This window comes from Nomascus leucogenys, chromosome 4 (assembly GCF_006542625.1).
Source record: "Nomascus leucogenys isolate Asia chromosome 4, Asia_NLE_v1, whole genome shotgun sequence".
Taxonomy (NCBI): Eukaryota; Metazoa; Chordata; class Mammalia; order Primates; family Hylobatidae; genus Nomascus; species Nomascus leucogenys.
The window spans coordinates 89754951-89774838 of NC_044384.1; the positions used below are offsets into that span (position 1 = coordinate 89754951).

A 19888-nucleotide genomic window follows, 5' to 3' on the forward strand; every position below is an offset into this window, starting at 1 on the left:
GTAATGTTTAATTTTCTAATAGTCACATTTTAGAAAGTAAGAAATAGGTAAAATCTATTTTATTTAATTTAGTATATGTAAAATGTTATTATTTCATAATGTATTAATAGAAACAGAACTGAGCTACTTTACGTTCTTTTTCCACTGTGTATTTCATAGTCACAGCACATCTCCATTTAGACTAACCCATTACAAGGGCTCAGTAGCCACAGTGTTGGACAGCACAGCTCTAGAAATGAGATCAAGTATACCCATGACACAGGGATGGATGCATACTCGTTGTAAGACAATTAAACACAATACAGAGATGCACAGGACGTGAATATTGTTCCCCTTCTCCCCTAAAAGGGTCTGCTTCTCTACAAAACTAGTAATTGTTGATCGTTTGGTGTTTATCCTCTTAAAAGCTTTTCTATGACTAAGACACAGCTTTTCATTCATTAGGGCTTACAAAGTTAATATAATAGTCTAAGTGTTTATGTTTACTGCAGTACTCTTGGAGAAAATTTTCCCAGCATTAAAATGTTTGGTATTTGTAGCTGCTGATTTAACCTGTTAGGGTTATGCTCAGCATCTGAGCACATTTGAAGTAAGTGGTTTTAAAATCTAAAAGAGATAGCGGTAATGTAAGTCTTTTGCTTTTCTGTAGGATCAGCTTGTCCTAAACATTGAAGCATTGAGGGCCGAACTAGACCAGATGAGACTAAGAGGTGCTTCACTTCATCATGGGTATGGTATTAACCAGTGAGCAGCCATATTGTCAGCACCTGTGGCAGGCCAGCTCTTGGCTATGTGGGCAGCCTAACTGGATGTGGCTAATGGTGTGACCTCAAGGAACCTGTAGCTTAGTAGGAAGCGAGAGAGAAGAATAAAGTAACTCAAAGGTTAGAGCTTGGTACTGAGGAGACACATCATTGGCAAAACTCCAAAACAGGAGGAGTTTTGATCAGTTAATATTTGGATATCTTAATTTAGGTGCCCAGCAGAGTGTGACACTGATGATGTAAGAGCAGAATGACAGATCCCAAGATCTCACACCACAGATGCTGGCACGGGTGGGACAATTGCAGAGCAGTTGAAGGCCAGCAGTGGCGTGTGGCTGTGTTTCTCTTCAGCCCTGGGAAAGTGGAGCAGAAATGCAGAGCCGGACACCTGGACCCAGAGGAGGGGTCTCAGGGGACCTGGGGTCTCTCTCATCCTAGACAGCTGGCTCCTTGTGGCTCATCACCGTGGCCATCTGCACAGCTTTTTCTGGAGAGCTTTCTACCTGGTAGGGCTGAGAGACTAAAACTGTTGGCCTGGAGTAGGCAACATGTAGCTCTTGGGGCAGGTGAGAGCAGTGCCCTCCCTGGAGACCCTTTCCTGTGTGGAATAACTTTTCCAAATTGATAGATTCTGCCTTAACTAAAAGAGAATTTATTTCCTTTTCTTCTAATAATGATCATTCTTATTTTTCATGTTTCAGCCGACCCCACTTGGGCAGTGTCCCAGATTTCAGGTTCCCCATGGCAGATGGCCACACAGACTCCTACAGCACCAGTGCAGTGCTGCGCCGCCCGCAGAAAGGCCGTCTGGCAGCCCTGCGAGATGAGCCTTCCAAGGCAAGGTCTTTGTGTGAAATACCTCTGCTTATGTGAAAGTTACCTGCTTATCCTGTGGCTTTCAGACTACTTTGGGATAAAAATGTTGATAGGTCATTGCTTTCTTGCCCTCCTCTCATTTTCTATTTTCTGGCTAAGAGTTTAGCTTTTAGAACATTTTTTAAAATAGGGTTGTTTGTTTGTTTGTTTGTTTTTAAGAGGTAGGGTCTGTGTTGCCCAAGCTGGTCTTGAACTCCTGGCCTCACGCAGTCTTCTTGCCTCGGCCTCACAAAGTGCTGGGACTACAGGTGTGAGCCACCGTGCCTGGCCTCTGTAGTTTTTTTTTTTTTTTTTTTCTTTTTTCTTTTAATAGGAATTCTTATAAAAACACAGTCACTTTTAAATACAATGATAATCATGGATTTGAAGTAGTGATTAATAATAAATGAGTAGGCCAGGTGCGGGTAGCTCATGCCTGCAATCCCAGAACTTCGGGAGGCCATGGCGGGTGGATCACCTGAGGTCAGGAGTTTGAGATCAGCCTGGCCAACATAGTGAAACCCCATCTCTACTAAAAATACAAAAAATTAGCTGGGCATGGTGGCAGGTGCCTGTAATCCCAGCTACTCGGGAGCCCGAGGCAGAAGAATCGTTTGAACCTGGGAGGCGTTGCAGTGAGCCGAGAAACCACCATTGCACTCCAGCCTGGGCTACAAGAGCGAAACTCCGTCTCAAAAAATAAAATAAAATAAATAGCCGGGTGCAGTGCCTCACACTTGTAATCTCAGTGCTTTGAGAGGATCACTTGAAGCCAGGAGCTTGAGACCAGCTTTGGCAACACAGGGAGACCCCTGTCTCTACTAAAAAAAAAAAAAAAAAAAATTAGCTGGCTGTGGTAGTGTGTGCCTGTAGTCCCTGCTACTCAGGAGGCTGAGGCAGAAGGATCCTTTGAGCCCAGGAGATTGAGACCAGCCTGGGCATCATAGTAAGACCTTGTCTCTACAAACAAAGAAATTAGCTGGGCATGGTGGTATGTGCCTGTAGTCCCAGCTACTCTTGGGGCTGGGGTAGAAGGATCCTTTGAGCCCCGGGAGGTCAACGCTATGGTGACTATGGTTGCACCACTGCGCTCCAGCTTGGTCAACAGAGTAAGACCCTGTTTCTAAAAAATAAAAGAAGTAATTGAATACATATATTCGTCAATTAGTGAAAAGAATTCATCTTTGAACGTTTACCTTCTTACTTTGGTCTGTTCAGCAGCATTTGTTTCAATACACGCAAGTATAATTTTAGCCCCCATAGTTACTCAACAGCTAGTTTGGGCCAGGCCCCATTACAGACCTGTAGAGTCCTAGGGCTGCAGCAGTGTGTAATAAAACAGGAAGAATGCCTGCGTCCCAGAGGACACAAACAGTCGACAGAATCTGGTAATGTGTGTTTGTTGACTATTGGTGTGTAACAAATTACTACGGAGCTCAGTGGCTTAAAACAGTGAACATTTCGTAGTTCACAGCTCCTGTGAGCGCAGGAGCAGCAGAGCAGGACAGTCCTGGCTCAATCTGGTAAGGCTGGAGCCACAGAAAGACCCAACTGGGGCAGGAAGCCTCGGGGCCATCACCCACCACTTGGAACTGGCCACCGGGGCTGCTCTAGGGTCTTTGCATTGTGATGCAAGCAGCCCGTACTGTAGGACAGGAGAAAGTCCCACAGCCTTTCCAGTCCTGGTCTTGGAAGCCGCAGCCTTCACTTCCGCTCTATTCTATTCATTTGAGTGAGGCGCTAAGTCTTGCCCACACTCAGGGTTTGGGGTGAGAATCACCCTCCACCTCTTAAAGGGATGAGTGTTAAAAGTGTTGGTGGACATATTTTTAAACCATCCCTGTATGTCAGATGGTAATAAGCATGAAAGTGGGACTCAGGGCAGCCATGAGTTGTGGAGTGAGCAGGGGAATAAGAATTTTAAGTAGGGAGGCCAGGGAGACAGTGTAGTGAGGGTGACGTCTGAGCAGGGGCATGAAGAAGGAAGGAGAAGGAGCACGTGGAGCGTGTTCAGTGTATTGTTATGGAGTGCCAACAAGATTTGCTGAGGGATTGGATCCAGGGTGAGAAGCAAAGACAGGAGTCAGAGATGACTCCAAGCATTTGGGCTTGAACAGCCAGAAGGATGCAGTCTGTTTCTTGAGATGAGGAAGACACTGGCTCGGAGGAGACTAGGAATTGAGCCAGAGCCATGTTCAGGTTGACGGGACTATCAGCTGTCCAGGGGAGGTGGCAGGTTGGCTGTTGAATATTACAGTCTGGAACCCAAGAGAGACATCTAGAACTAGAGATGAAAATTGAGGTGTCGGCCGGGCACGGTGGCTCACGCCTGTAATCCCAGCACTTTGGGAGGCCGAGGCGAGCGGATCACGAAGTCAGGAGATCGAGACCATCCTGGCTAACACGGTGAAACCCTGTCTCTACTAAAAATATAAAAAATTAGCCGGGCGTGGTGGCGGGCGCCTGTAGTCCCAGCTACTCAGGAGGCTGAGGCAGGAGAATGGCGTGAACCCGGTGGGGCGGAGCCTGCAGTGAGCCGAGATCACGCCACTGCAGTCCAACCTGGGCGACAGCAAGACTCCGTCTCAAAAAAAGAAAGAAAATTGAGGTGTCTTGCGCATATGGATGGTATTAAGAAACATTAGACAAGACGACGCCACCTCATGGGTGCCTGTGGATGGAGATAAGGTCTAAGAATGGAGCTCTGGGGTGCTCCAAGACCATCGGTGGGGAGACTGGGAAGGAATGAGACAGAGGCATGACCAGCGAGGGATAGGGTCCTGGGACCAACTGGGCAGAGTGCTCAGGGAAGAGAGGAGGGTAGCGGAGCCCACTCTGCTGATGGGCCAGGTCAGATGGGAGACGGGACCAAGGGACAGCTGGTGGCCTTAGTAACGGGGAGCATGTTGGAACTGCCATAGAGTAGTCCCGCTGGCGGGGAAGTAAGCGCTCGAAGCTGTCCTGCAGCAAGGTCTGGAGAAGTGGGGAGAGGAAGACAGAATGGAGGCAGCTCACCGGGATCTTTTACTCTGGTCGGGACCAGAACAGTGGAGGGGTGGGTGAAAGGAGACCCGGGAAGGGACTGGTTAAGGGCCTTGGTTTCTGCCGTGGTGTTTTAAGGTGAGATGGGGGAGAAGATGTCTTTATGCTAATGGGACGAGCTAGTGAAACTTGCTTATCCAGAGAGGGAGCCGTGATGGCCCGAGATCCGGGTGTGAGCCAGGGCTTGAGGCTGCTGCCCAGCAGGTGGGGCTGACCTCAGAGAGGAGGAAGGCCGAGTGCAGGCCTTGGTTTTGTCTCCATGAAATGCGAAGGTCACCAGCTGGGAGTGAGAATTGGAGAGGAAGTGTTGGGGGCTTGAAGCGTGAGGCAGCATGAAAGAATGACACCTGGAGGATTGCGTAGGTCCTGGCACACACACTTTTCCCTCTGCATTCTGATGACATACATGATGCCTCAGGCAGACACGGCCACTCAGCACTGAGCTGCCCATGCTGCATACACTGCCATTCTTAAGGTTGCCCTTGATTCTCTCAGTTGCTGCTGCCCTCCTTTCCTCGTTCGAGCTTGGTAGTGCCAGCCTTAGGCAGGGCGGGATGTGGACATGCAGGTTGGTTAGCGGGTACTCGAAAACACTTATGAAGTTTACAGCAGCTGAGTGAACTCAGTTGATATGGATTTAAATCTTTTTTTTCGTAACTTTCCAGTAGCATGTATAATTGGAGTACAGATGTATTTTTTTATTGATCCATATTAAGTATACATATTTTGGGGATATATGTGACAATTTGATACATTCATATAATTAAATTAGGGTAATTGGGATATCCATCATGTTACATATTTCTCTTTTCTTTACACTAGGAACATTCAAGTTATTCCCTTGCAACGATTTTGAAATGTATCACCTATTTTTGTTTTTTGTTTTTTGTTTTTTTGAGGCAGAGTCTTTTTCTGTCACCCAGGCTGGAGTGCAATGGTGTGACCTGGACTCATTGCAACTTCCACCTCCCAGGTTCAAACAATTCTCCTTCCTTAGCCTCCTGAATAGCTGGGATTACAGGCATGAGCCACTACACCTGGCTAATTTTTGTATTTTTAGTAGAGATGGGGTTTTGCCATGCTGGCCAGGTTGGTCTCGAACTCCTGACCTCAGGTGATCACCCACCTCAGCCTCCCAAAATGCTGGGTTTGCAGGTATGTGCCACCACGCTGGTGTGTATCACCTAGTAATGTTAACTTTAGTCACCCTGCTGATCTGTCCAACACCAGGTCTTATTTCTTCTAAGGGTATATTTGCAGCCATTGATCAGCCTCTCTTCATCCTCCCCCTGCCCACCCTTCCTGGCTGATTTTCGGTTTTTGTTTCTGACTCTGCCATCTCCCAGTTGTGTACTTTGCCATGGAAATGCCACATGTCCATGTTAGGGTATTAATATCACAAGGGTCCAAGGAATGGATTGTTGCCCTCCCCGATTTCTTAAATACTGCCTGCTTCATGTCAGTACCTTATAAGCATGGCCCATCTTTCTAAAATCTTTTAGGCTTTCATTAAAGAATTCCTAAATTTCTGATAGATATATGTTTCTACAACTAATGTTGTTACTTTATCTACTGAGATTTGGTTTTCTTGTTTATAGGTACAAACTCTTAATGAGCAGGATTGGGAACGTGCCCAGCAAGCTAGTGTCTTGGCAAATGTAGCACAAGCATTCGAGAGTGATGCTGACGTGTCTGATGGTGAAGATGACAGGGACGCTCTCCTCAGCTCAGTTGACCTGCTGTCACCCAGCGGGCAGGCTGACGCGCACACACTAGCCATGATGCTTCAGGAGCAGCTGGACGCCATCAACAAAGAGATCAGGTGTGTGCAGCTATGCATGACGCTCACCACACACATGGGTGTCTCTGAGGAATCTCATCCTGCCTGGAAAAGTCTGGATGAAAGACTATTAACATTTTCTAAGTATTCCATAATAATAGAACTTACTTAACTTCTGTTTTAAGAATTTTAAGGTCTGAAATTGCCCTTGAATATAAAATTTAAGTAACCAGGGCACTCTCCCCACAGTCATGGCACTGGTACCTTTCTGTAGGACATTGTGGGACCTGAGAGGTCCTTCCCCTAAGAACCTTGCCACATAGCTGGAGGGTGCTGAAGGGGCTCTGGGCCCACCCAGCTCCCACTGCTGTCCTGAAATCTGCACCTGGAAGGCCACATGAGCTGAACACATCTGGAGGAGGCCGATCGGCCTACCTTCCTGATCCGGAGTGCAGAGGAAAGGTGTGCACGGTGGTGGGCTGGGAAGAGAAGACAAGACTGAAGCCTGCCTTGGATGAACAGCAGTGGCTGCCTCCACAGGCCAGTGCCACTCACCAGAGAGACCAGCGCTCAGAATACGTGCATGCCGGAGCGGGCGCATATGGTGGGAAGGGAGAGGGAGGGTTGCTTATCAACCCCCTTCTGGTCTGAGTATCCCTTCTTGACCTTGAACCCTGAAAGGAGCGTGTTGCTATCACCTGCCACATGTGCAGCCTCCTGCACAGAAGAGGCTGTGTGTAGTGACGTTTAAAAGTGTAGAACGTTTACCTTCTTACTTTGGTCTGTTCAGCAGCATTTGTTTCAATATACGCAAGTATAATTTTAGCCCCCATAGTCACTCAACAGCTAGTTTGGGCCAGGCCCCATTACAGACCTGTAGAGTCCTAGGGCTGCAGCAGTGTGTAATAAAACAGGAAGAATGCCTGCGTCCCAGAGGACACAAACAGTCGACAGAATCTGGTAATGTGTGTTTGTTGACTATTGGTGTGTAACAAATTACTACGGAGCTCAGTGGCTTAAAACAGTGAACATTTCGTAGTTCACAGCTCCTGTGAGCGCAGGAGCAGCAGAGCAGGACAGTCCTGGCTCAATCTGGTAAGGCTGGAGCCACAGAAAGACCCAACTGGGGCAGGAAGCCTCGGGGCCATCACCCATCACTTGGAACTGGCCACCGGGGCTGCTCTAGGGTCTTTGCATTGTGATGCAAGCAGCCCATACTGTAGGACAGGAGAAAGTCCCACAGCCTTTCCAGTCCTGGTCTTGGAAGCCGCAGCCTTCACTTCCGCTCTATTCTATTCATTTGAGTGAGGCGCTAAGTCTTGCCCACACTCAGGGTTTGGGGTGAGAATCACCCTCCACCTCTTAAAGGGACGAGTGTTAAAAGTGTTTGTGGACATATTTTTAAACCATCCCTGTATGTCAGATGGTAATAAGCATGAAAGTGGGACTCAGGGCAGCCATGAGTTGTGGAGTGAGCAGGGGAATAAGAATTTTAAGTAGGGAGGCCAGGGAGACAGTGTAGTGAGGGTGACGTCTGAGCAGGGGCGTGAAGAAGGAAGGAGAAGGAGCACGTGGAGCGTGTTCAGTGTATTGTTATGGAGTGCCAACAAGATTTGCTGAGGGATTGGATCCAGGGTGAGAAGCAAAGACAGGAGTCAGAGATGACTCCAAGCATTTGGGCTTGAACAGCCAGAAGGATGCAGTCTGTTTCTTGAGATGAGGAAGACACTGGCTCGGAGGAGACTAGGAATTGAGCCAGGGCTGTGTTCAGACCAGCCTTGGCAACATAGGAAGACCTCATCTCTACAAAAAAATTTTAAAAAATGAGCCAGGCGTGGTAGTGCATACCTGTCGCACCAGCTACTTGGGAGGCTGAGGCGGGAGGATCCCTTGAGCCCAGGAGTTCGAGGCTGCAGTGAGCTATGATCATGCTGCTGCACTCCAGCCAGGGTGACAGAGTGAGACCTGTCTCAAAAAATACAAAAATTAGGCCAGGCACTGTGATGAGTGTGCGTACATCAGAGCCTCCCATGTTCAGGTCCCATCACACAGTGGCCTGGCACAGAACACTGGAGCTCTTCAGGAGTGCATGGCTCTACTCCAGTGTGCCTTTCCCTGTTTGAAGTTAACATGGACAGTGAGTGCTCAGAGTGCAGGTTTGAATCTTTCTTGTCTCATCAGTATTTTAAAGGGTTTTTCTTTAGCAACTTTAGCAGTTACAATGCAGAACTTACAAAACGGGCCAACTGTAGAATGGAATCCAAGAATTGCTTTTATATTGACGAAGAGACCGGTAAACCCTGCCCACGCTGGCTTGGCCTAGGGACACAGCAGTGTGAGCAGGGGGTGCCTGGGATCTACCCTCGGGCCCTGGCCTGATGTGCCGCTTGGCCAGCCTGAATCCAAGTGAGGAGCAGGCGTGTGCATGGAGTCCTGCGGCAGGTTTGGGTGGGGTGCTGCCAGGACTTGGTTGTGAAGTTTACATGGGTGGAGGTGCCAGTCCTGTCAGAGAGAACAGGAGGTAAAGAAGAGAAGGTTAAGAGAAACATCAACAAGAGCTGTGTTACTCCAGCTTTTTGTTTTTGATTAAAAAGAAAAAAAATAGGGCTGTACGTTCTAAAGTAAGAAGTTGGTGTGCTGCCTGTGTTTTTGACTTTATAACTCCCATTTCATGTGCCACCTTGAAAACTGGTGAAGAGGCCCCTGCAGCATCTGTTGCCAGGCATGGGGGCTTTTTGAAAGAGGAGGTGCAAAATAATTAGTGTGATGAAGTGTTCAGAAAGATCATCTTTCCTCATCATTATGGGAGCTGGGAAAGGATTATATACCTTTTGTTTTTATTTCTTATGACTTATTGCTAGATAAAAGTGTTTCCTCTTTATGCAGAAAGTTGACCTGATGTAAGTGTTCTGTCCACTGACTTGTGTATTTTCTTCTATTAATAATGATCAAAAAGCACTTTTCTTAGAAATGTAAGTAGAACTTTAATTGGAAGGGTTATTGCAGGTTTCTATATTTTAATACTAGAGTAATTATTATTGGCACAGTCAAATATTAAAACTGCTGTCTAGTGATCCATGACACTCTAGGAGAGAGGAGCGTTAATCTCAAATTACAAATTAATGTAGCGTGGTTGGCATGAATCCAGAAATTTAGATGAGGATGGTAGAGAATCCCATCAGATAACACTCTGGTTCAAATTTAAACTGAAAAAAAGAACCAACTCAGTATTTTTGTTTAGTCTAAATAGTTAAGTGTTGGGAAACTCCTAATTGCTTTGTGGATCTGTTCGTTATATTAGAGTTCCTGATTTCCAGTTGAAATCTGTAGATTTCTTCAGCTTTGCTCTAAGAATAGGGGAGATAAGGGTCATAAAATTTTAAAATATTACTTAGTAAGGAAATTATTAATTGCAACCATAGGAAAAATTGCCATCCAGCCTTCTGCAGAATTTTTGTGTAAATAAGTAAAATCAAATGTGAATGATATCCAGAACCAACAAGACTCAATGGAAGGTTTACTTTTTGTTGTTGTAAGATGTAGTATATTAAAAAAGATTGAGGCTAGTGTGGTGGCTCATGCCAGTAATCCCACCACTTTGGGAGGAGGCTGAGGTTAGAGAATGTCTTGAAGCCAGGAGTTTGAGACCAGCCTTGGCAACATAGGAAGACCTCGTCTCTACAAAAAATTTTTAAAAAATGAGCTAGGCGTGGTAGTGCATACCTGTCACCCCAGCTACTTGGGAGGCTGAGGCAGGAGGATCCCTTGAGTCCAGGAGTTCGAGGCTGCAGTGAGCTATGATCATGCTACTGAACTCCAGCAGGATGACAGAGTGAGACCCTGTCTGAAAAAATTAAAAATTTGGCCAGGCGCTGTGGCTCACGCCTGTAATCCCAGCACTTTGGGAGGCCAAGGCGGGCAGATCACGAGGTCAGAAGTTCGAGACCAGCCTGGCCAACATGGTGAAACCCCGTGTCTACTAAAAATACAAAAAATTAGCCGGGCATGGTGGCACGCACCTGTAATCTCAGCTACTCAGGAGGCTGAGGCAGGAGAATTATTTGAACCCAGGAGTTAGAGGTTGCAGTGTGCTGAGATCACACCACTGCACTCTAGCCTGGGCAACAGAGCGAGACTCCATCTCAAAAGAAAAATAAATAAATAAATAAAAAAGAGAGTAGAACATTTTTGCTGAAGTGTTCATTGTTTGAGCAACTTATTATTGGAGTTTACTCATAGTAATACAGAGTATAAGCGTGGTTTTTCTCATGCAAACACATTAATCTGTTTGCCGAAACAGGAGGACTGACTGCTTTTGTTTTATTTTAGGTTGATTCAGGAAGAAAAAGAAAATACAGAGCAGCGGGCAGAGGAGATTGAAAGTCGAGTTGGCAGCGGAAGTCTAGACAATCTTGGTCGTTTTAGATCAATGAGCTCCATTCCCCCCTACCCTGCTTCCTCGCTTGCTAGCTCCTCCCCTCCGGGCAGTGGGCGCTCCACCCCACGAAGGATCCCTCACAGCCCAGCCCGGGAAGTGGACAGACTGGGCGTCATGACCCTTGTACGTATCCGCCCTTTCCCTGCTGTGGCTGCTCTCAGCATACCTGTATGAAATCTTGGACACTACAGATCTACCCACAAGAAAATCAAGTACATTCATTATTCTAAGAGGTTCAAGATTATAAAAACTAGTTACTATTTAATCATTCAATTATGACAAACTAATTTTAATATTTGGGACCGGGCGTGATGGCTCACGCCTGTGATTCCTCACACTTTGGGAGACTGAGGTGGGCAGATCACTTGAGCCCAGGAGGTCAAAACCAGCTGGGCAACATGGCAAAACCCTGTCTTTACAAAAAGTAGCTGGGCGTGGTGGTGTGTGCCTGTAGTCCCAGCTTCTCTGGAGGCTGAGGTGGGCAGATCACCTGAGCCCAGGAGGTTGAGGCTACAGTGAGCCATGATTGCATCACTGCCCTCCAGCCTGGGCAGCAGAGTGAGACCCTGTCTCAAAACAAATCCCCAAAAATATTTTTTAAAAAAGTTTAATATTTGGATGACCAGGCTAGCATGCCACCATTTGTTTGTGTGACATTAGGCATGACAGCTTTGCAAAGTACAGCAGCCAGAAAGGGAAATATTTTCTGTTTTCTAGGAAAAACCACTTAGCAAAAGTAAATAAAGGCAGACATCAGAGCATATGGGAAAATGTACAAAGGGAGTCAGTGCATTTCTTTCCTTTTGGAGTGCCGAACCAGCTTCCAGGGCATCTACTACCAAAAAAAAGAAAAACGTGAAATGGGTTCTGCATGTGAAGCTGTGAACAAGCCAGCTGCTTCGTGGCTCCCTAAGGAAGCAGATGGGCTTCTTCCCTTCGCAGCTTAGGGTCACCTCTCACCTGGAAATGCAATGACCTTCTGGTGTTTGGTGTTTGCAAAGTGTGCAGATCTGAGGAATGTTTAAAACTTTCCTGTGGGCCTGGCACGGTGTCTCATGCCTGTAATCCCAGCACTTTGGGAGGCTAAGGTGGGAGGATTGCTTGAGCTAGGAGTAAAGAGACCAGCCTGGGCAACATAGTGAGAACCCCATCTTTATCTAAAAAAAAAAAAACTATCTTGTATATTTAGGACTTGTCAGTGTGTTGTCAATGAAATACTTCATATTTACACCATTTGCTTTTTAACTGTGCTTCTATCATATTTTTTCCCATTACCATCTATTTTCGTTTTTAGTTGTATTGTTAGCCAGCATGCAATTAAATCGACGGTGAATCATTTTAGTGGCATATGAGGTAGTAACTAATCTGTTTTGCAGTGTTTTGAAATACTGTTTTTATAATTTACATCATCTACTAATTAGGTAATATTTTAAACTCTTTGACTGTTTTATTTGTGGGTTTGTGCTTATTTCTGTCCAGAGAATTTGTAAAAAACAGTTGTGTATGTATATATATTTTTTCTGGTTTTGTAATTCCATATGCTGGCTGACAGTCTCTATGCTTACATCATTGGTTTTGATTTCCTGTCATCCTTTTGTTTTATTATTTTAGCCATCTCCAGATTCATTTTTAATCCAGACCTCAGGTCCCCATCAGTCTGTAGTTTACTTATCCACCTCCCCTCCCAGTTCCACCCCATGCTATAGCGATTCTTCACAGCATGCTCAGGTAACCACGCAACTGTGTGTGTTCGATCATGTGTGAGTCTGTGCTGTGATGACTTTGTTAATGGGTTGTTTTTTTCTCAGTTAAAAGTATCTTTTTCTCAATGTTAATTTAAATTAGTGTATTACTATATAGTAAGTATGGATACAGGCAAGACATAGGTGTTTAAGAGTGTTTTTACTCAAATTATGTAGGATTTGTGTAATTCATAAGTGTTTCCTACATAAATAATCTAAGCGTAGAATTAATGGAAGCTGTTGACACAAATAGTATGCTTTCTGGTTCTGATGATTGTATTCAAGACTGTAAATCTCATCAGCTTGTTGAATCTCATCAACTATCTCTAATAGGTTGTTTTTAAATTAAAATATCTTATGTGAATCATAGGATGGATGTAAAGATTCTACCTAATATTATGCTAGCTTTTGTTCTTACATATTTTCACAGGATACCTTGCTTTAAGCAATAAATTTATTTTTGAAAAGTGGTAAATCAAATTCTAGGTAAGGATTTTACATTAATGTCCAACAGGTGATTAACTAAAAGTAGGTTTGTTCAGTTTTATAATTGGTGTTGCAGTAACTTCCTCATCAGTTGGAATATTTTTAATTATAACATGGATTTTATTAAAGAAAACTAAGTTATAGAGAGGTTTGGCTTAGAACAGATGATTGTTAGGGCCTTTTATTATATAGAATGCCATATTTTAATAAAACACATGAAATAGAATTTTATGTAAGTAATAATTTATAGTGTTTCTCTAATAAACCTTTAATAACTTATATTTAAATTTTTTGATGAAAAAATGTTTCCATATCCAGTTACATTTTCTCTAAATCCTGTCTCCTGTCATTTCTATTTTAATATATTTGCTTATACTGATCCTTGAATTTTTAACTTCAAAGTGTATAGTAAATCTGGTTTCTCTTCATTTCTTTGCATGCATCTATCAGCCTAGTGATTTAAGGAAACATCGTAGAAAGGTAAATTGTTTAGTAATTTAACATATCTTTGTATCTCCATAATGTATTGAAGAGTACCTATCATATTTTACGTAAATGTAGCATTATGTAGTTGTATGATAATGAATGGTTGGTGTTTTAATGGAAGTGTTTAAAGTGACCTAGCACCTTACTGATGATTGTTCTATTGGAAATTGGTCATTAGCGGTTTTCACAGAACACTGGGGCAAATGTAACAGCTTGCCATTCTCTCACCTTTTCAGCCTTCTGATCATTACATGCTTATTCATAGTAGATGTAGTAATTTTAAAAATAAGAAATTACTAGTGCAAAGCTATAGATTGTAGATTCGGGGGAACCCATTTTCGTAATAATCACAGCTAGCATTGGGCTCTTGCTGTATGCCAGGCACTGTGCTGAGTGCGTTCCCAGTCTGGTACAGGCTGAGTGTCCCTGATCTGAGATGCTTAGGGCCAGAGGTATTTCAGATTTCAGATTTGTTTAAATTTTGAACTATTTGCATTACACTTACTAGTTGAGCCTCTCAAATCTGAAAATCCAAAAGCTGAAATGCTCCATTGACCATTTCCTTCAAGCATCATGTCAGCACTCAAATTATAGATTTTGGAGCATTTTGAATTTCAGATTTTTGGGTTTGGGATGCTCAACCCGTATTTAATCCCCATACACATCCCTGTGAGGTTACTGTTGTTATCCCCATTTTACAGATGTGGAAACTAAAGCTTAGAGAGGCCCCACAGTGCACAGTGCAGATTTGAGTTCAGATTTGTCTGATTTCAAAACCTGACAGTTGACCACTTCACCATCTAGCCTTACTTGTCTCAGATACTCTGACCTCCCTGGCAGCACTCCTACAGAAGGAGGCCCAAGGCCACTTCTCTTTAGAGATAACTGTGGATTGGGCCTTCCTGTTCTCGAAGGAAGTAGAGTACATTAGGAGCAGATCTGCTCAGTGGCTGTTCTTTATGTTGACCCAAAATCTCTCCCTCATCACTTTCACGCTCTGGTCTGTATTCTGTGCCCCTGTCTGAAACCTGCCTGATGGTGCGGTGACCGGACAGCTCTTCGGATACCTAAAGGCAGCTATCCTCTGACAAAAGCGTGGGACCTGGTCAGCAGCTGTCTGTGAGCTGCTCTGTTGGGTGATTTAGTGAAACTGCTTGGGTTCAGATCCTAGTTCAATCGCTGATGAGTTTGTGACCTGGGGTCTGTTTGTACCTTGGTTTGCTCTCCTGAGAAGTGAAGATAATGATAGAACAGTGCCACTTAAAGTGGCATTGGACCTGTGGCTGTCTGTGGTGAGATAAGGAGCTTACACCAGCAGCAGCAAGACACAGAGCACGGCCTTCAGTTCAGCTGACTTCTGTTGGATCGTTTTTTCTTTATTTTTTGATAGCAAGATTTTCTGAGTGAAGGAAGTAGCATGTTGATTGACACTTAGACATGATAACCTGGCCCTGTTGGTCACTGGTAACTTCAGCGTGCTACTTGGTGTCTTTGAGGAGCCTAGTCCTCGGGTGGTTGTGAGGTTAAACCAGGGGTGCGTGCAGAGTGCCACGCCTGGTGCCAGACCTGGTCCACAGGAGACTGTCGCCTTCCTCCTTTGTGCCAGTGGTGTTGGTGTAGACCAAGAGGACTTCCCTGCTTTCTAGTAGGCCTGAGCTGGGATGGAGGCAGAAGTCTGGCACGTGACAGCACTACAGCATATGGAGGAGTGCGGAGGGCGGCGTGTGGAGGGGTGTGGAGGGTGGCGTGTGGAGGGGTGCAGAGGGTGGCGCGTGGAGGGGTGCAGAGGGCAGCGCTGGCCGGGCTCACGGGGCTTTCCCCGGACCCTGTTAACAGCTTATAGCCGGCTGCGTGTCAGCTTTCTCTGTACCCTGTTTTTGGTTTTGTTTTTTTAAAACAGATGATTGTTTTAAACTGAATTTTGAAACTTAAGCTTCATATTGATAATTTCTAGCTTTGAAAGCCTTTCATTGTTTTGTGATTGTAACTGGCAATTAGGAAAGGATGCAGGATTCATTTGCATTTTAACTGTTAGTTGAGATTATGTCCTAAATGAGCGCAGCTCCATTTTGCATTGAATGCACTTGGTCCTCCCTGAGCCACAGTGGGGCTACAGTAGGATTGATACAGTTTACACAATCCCATTTAAGAAGCAGAAATTCAAACTGAGCCCAGTGGTACATGCTTGTAGTCCCACCTACTTTGGAGGCCGAGGCAGAAGACTCAGTTGAGCAGAGGAGTTTGAGGCTGCAGCGCACCATGATCACACCTGCAAATAGCCACCGCAGTCCAGCCTGGGAATCGCAGCAAGAACCTGGCTCTTAAAATTTTTTTTTAATAAAATAAAGTTCACTGTTCAAGTCTTGCTGTTTATAGTAATGCTTACTGAACATGTTTTATGAAATCCAGTCCCACTCAAAACCAGAAAACACAAATGTATAATAAGCAGGATCTGCCTAGACCCTGCAGGGGTGAGTCTGTTCACTGTTGTTACCACCATCCTGCTCCCTCAGCACATGGGCATATTCATGTTCCACTGCAAAAACAAAAAAAACCCAGGGAGTCTGACAAAGATCATCTTGTAATGATAAGCCTAGAAGTATTTTCTTTTAAGCCATATTGAACAAAAATGTTTAAACTGCGTAGAAGTGCTTCAATTTATAGTGTCTGTCCAAACATTATTGGGAAATATGAGCCATACACGTGTATGGGGGTCATGGGCTGTTCCTTGTTTATTTTTACCCCGTTTAGACAAAAAAGTATTTGACAATTTTGCCCAAGAGGTTTCTGCCCTCTCTAGTGTTTCTTTTGAAGGACATCAGGAGATAAACATATTTGTTGCTGGCTCTTCATTAGTGCAAGTTAATGCTGTCTGACGTTTGTAACAATGTGGTTTATCGGCATTGTTCAGATCTCTGCTGCCCCTTCAGAGACTGTCCTCATGATGTGCCTAGGATTCCGGGGAGGGCAGAACCTTGGGCTGCATGGAGGAGGCTGAGGATGAGAGGCATCCCTGTGTCCTGCTGGGCCCCAACGCATGCTCGTGGGGAGGCAGACCAGGAGTCTGACGGCTCTGTGGTGCTGTGCTGTGTGGCCCTTCAGAATGGTGCCAGACTGAAACAAGACTTTCTGTGCTGGCAGAAAGCACAGTGAATCGATTTTCAAAGAAGTTTATGGCTGTAATTTAAGGCCCGAGTTTTTCACTGTCTGCTGTTAACTAACTCTGTGCTTCTCTCACCCCTCAGTTGCCACCTTCCAGAGAAGAGGTACGAGATGACAAGACAACCATAAAGTGTGAAACCTCCCCACCTTCCTCCCCGAGAGCCCTTCGGTTAGACCGGCTGCACAAAGGGGCGCTGCACACCGTCAGCCACGAGGACATCAGGGACATAAGGAAGTAAGGAGCCTGCAGCAGCCCCATGCAGAGCGCACTTGTCTTTTCGTTTCCAGTGTTGAGAAATCGACGAATCTTTTCTTGAGTAAAACAGTGATTTTCTAGAATTACACATTAATTCAGTTGAGTGTATTTACATGTTACACTTAGAATGCCTACCACTGCTCTGGGCTATAGTGAAATCCAGCAGAAGATGCATATCTGTTTGGGCAAGCTTAGTTTGGAAAGAAAGGAGTTAAATGGTATCAGCAAGTTTTGGAAAAACTTCATGTCTTCAGAGTCTACAAATTGACTACTTTCTATTCTTGATGGAGAGTTTGGCAAGCAGATGACAGGCTTGGGATTGGAACCGCTCTCTAGGACAACCCGTGCCTTTCTTGTGCCTTTTGTAAGCTGTGGAGAGTACCAAGTTGTAATTACCAATTTACTGAGTGTCCCCTCTCAGGAAACCAATTAGCTGTTTTGTTACTAGTCTACTATCTATGCTATCTTTTTTTTTCTTTTTGATATAGAGTCTCGCTCTGGTGCCCAGGCTGGAGTGCAGTGGCATGATCTTGGCTTACCACAACCTTCACCTCCCAAGTAGCTGGGACTACAGGTGCACGCCACCATGCCCGGCTAATTTTTGTATTTTTAGTAAAGATGGGGTTTCACCATGCTGGCCAGGCTGGTCTCGAACTCCTGAGCTCAGGATCCGCCTGCCTCGGCCTCCCAAAATGCTGGGATTACAGGCGTGAGCCACCGCGCCCGGCCCCTCTTTTTTTAAACTCCATTGGATTTCGGTTCTGTGCCAGGCAATATGCAGGGGAGACATGTATATTAATTTTTGCAGTAACTCCTCAGGCAGTTAACATTGCCACGATTCTCAGCTGAGCAGAGTAATGCTCAGGGCGGTTGTGGGAGCTGCTGGAGGGGAAGCAGGCAGACCATTGGGCTTTAGCACCTGATGGCGCGGAGTCAGGGCTCCATGTCAGAGACAGTCTCAGCTGCCCAGAATGAGTCTCCGTGCTGGCCTTGCCAGGAGCCTGCCTTTATCATGCATGATGCGCTTGGTGAGGAAGATGTGTGTGAAAGAGACTGGAAGTGCTTGTAGGGAAGTTTGCGACTGTTAATACGTGAAGTATCCTACAAGGGCACGTGGTAAAGATCCGTTTTCTTTCCTCGAAGCTCCACAGGCTCCCAGGACGGTCCCGTGAGCAACCCCAGCAGTAGCAACAGTAGCCAGGACTCGCTCCACAAAGCCCCAAAGAAGAAAGGCATTAAGTCCTCCATTGGCCGCTTGTTTGGCAAGAAGGAAAAGGGCCGACCTGGACAAACTGGCAAAGAAGCATTAGGACAAGGTTGGTTGGTTTTCCGCACCCTTCTCAGCACCCAGGGGTCGGGGAGGAAGGCACTGCCTTCAGTGCCAGCAGTTGCCACGCGGTGCTCCGTGGCCGTGTGCTCTCCAGGGAGCAGCAGCTGTGAAGGCTTGGGAGCTAGAGAGCAGCAGTTTATATGAAGGCATGGGAGCTAGAGAGCAGCGGTTTATGCCCACTTGCCACTCAGGTACAACACATTTTCTGTCTTGAGCATTTCTGTCTTGCGCATTTGGTTATCTAGTCAGAAACTTAACCTTAAGAAATGATTTCACTCTGAACCTGCAAATATTCATCCGCCTATTTATGAAAACATAGAACTTTGTCATGCTGATTTTTACTTCTGGGCTGTTCTGCTTCCTCACAGCTGGTGTTTCCGAGACGGATAACTCATCTCAGGATGCCTTGGGACTTAGCAAATTGGGGGGACAGGCTGAAAAAAATCGTAAACTTCAAAAAAAGTAAGCTTTGTATTATTTCTTCATCTCATCGAATGGTTTTCAGTTGTGCCTAAGCTCTAACTAGTGTTTTTTAATTATAATAGCTAGCTATGTATATATGCATTATATTCTGAAAGCTTTACCTATAGCCTTAATTAAGCGGTACTTTCTGGAAGATTTAGTGTTTGTGAAATTTCGAAGAAACTCACACTGGTATCCCTATCATCTTGGAAAGTTGTTCAACCAGGAGATAGGGTGGGTGAGAGTTGGACTCAGCTGCCTGAGCACTGGAGTCGGCCCTGGCGCCTGCAGAGTTCGCTTTGTGACGTTGAGGAAGTGACCTAGCATCTCTGTGCTTCAGTTTTCTCCTCTGTAAAGTGGGGATCCTAGTAGTACATACCTTGTATGGCTTTTATGAGAATGAAATGGGATAATATGCATAAAGTTCTTTAAATAGTACCAGCAAGTAATAAACAAGTTGTAACTGTGGCCAGTACAGCGACTGTTGCTTGCCAACGTTCAGGATTTGCTCTTCATGCTAGTGATCTGTCTGAAACATTCATCATGTTGCATTTTTTTCTCTTCTGTAGATTTTGTAGTTTTATCTCAAATAGACTCCCGATTTTATAGCCTGTTTATTAAGTTTTAATTCTAAACTAAGTCTGCTTCTGACAATAAGCTGTAATATTTGGGATGGCTTTCAACAAAGGAGCACAGGCAGTGTGATGCCCCGGGGTGAGGGTGTGGAGGAATCGGGTTTCTGTCCCTGGGCCTTCTGGGATGCGGAATGAGTTGTGTGTTGGCTGACTGTAGATGAACTAGATAGGCTGAGACAATGCCCAAGTGAGCTAACAAATGAAGAACAAAACTAAACCCACTTCTGCAATAAAATAGGCAGTTTGTATGGTCTATGGGGTAAGGGCTGAGCTTGAGAAATGTGGAAGATGGTAATGCCAGGCTTACAGGGTGAAACTTGATGGGCTGTGTGATGACTCTGACTGTGGGAAAAATCATCTGGCCACTTTCAAGTGCCCTGAGAAACCAACGCTCATCTGGAAATTGGGGCCCAAAGACGCACCAGAGCCTATGGGGGCCCTCTCCCCTAG

At 45.2% G+C, this 19888-nt stretch overlaps 1 protein-coding gene across 12 annotated transcripts in view; it reads left to right on the forward strand.

The window, feature by feature from the left end:
• PPFIA1 (PTPRF interacting protein alpha 1) overlaps nt 1-19888 on the forward strand; it is a 119393-nt gene that overhangs the window by 66873 nt on the left and 32632 nt on the right. For 8 of the 12 annotated variants that reach the window (XM_030811419.1, XM_030811420.1, XM_030811418.1 and 5 more), the window contains 8 exons: nt 650-729; nt 1466-1601; nt 6260-6483; nt 10771-11002; nt 13558-13587; nt 16839-16990; nt 18155-18327; nt 18710-18803. In XM_030811419.1, coding sequence (XP_030667279.1) covers nt 650-729; nt 1466-1601; nt 6260-6483; nt 10771-11002; nt 13558-13587; nt 16839-16990; nt 18155-18327; nt 18710-18803 — 1121 coding nt within the window. The remainder of the gene's footprint in view (nt 1-649; nt 730-1465; nt 1602-6259; nt 6484-10770; nt 11003-13557; nt 13588-16838; nt 16991-18154; nt 18328-18709; nt 18804-19888) is intronic. The other 4 variants (XM_003278025.3, XM_030811422.1, XM_030811427.1 and 1 more) reach the window with 1 other exon arrangement.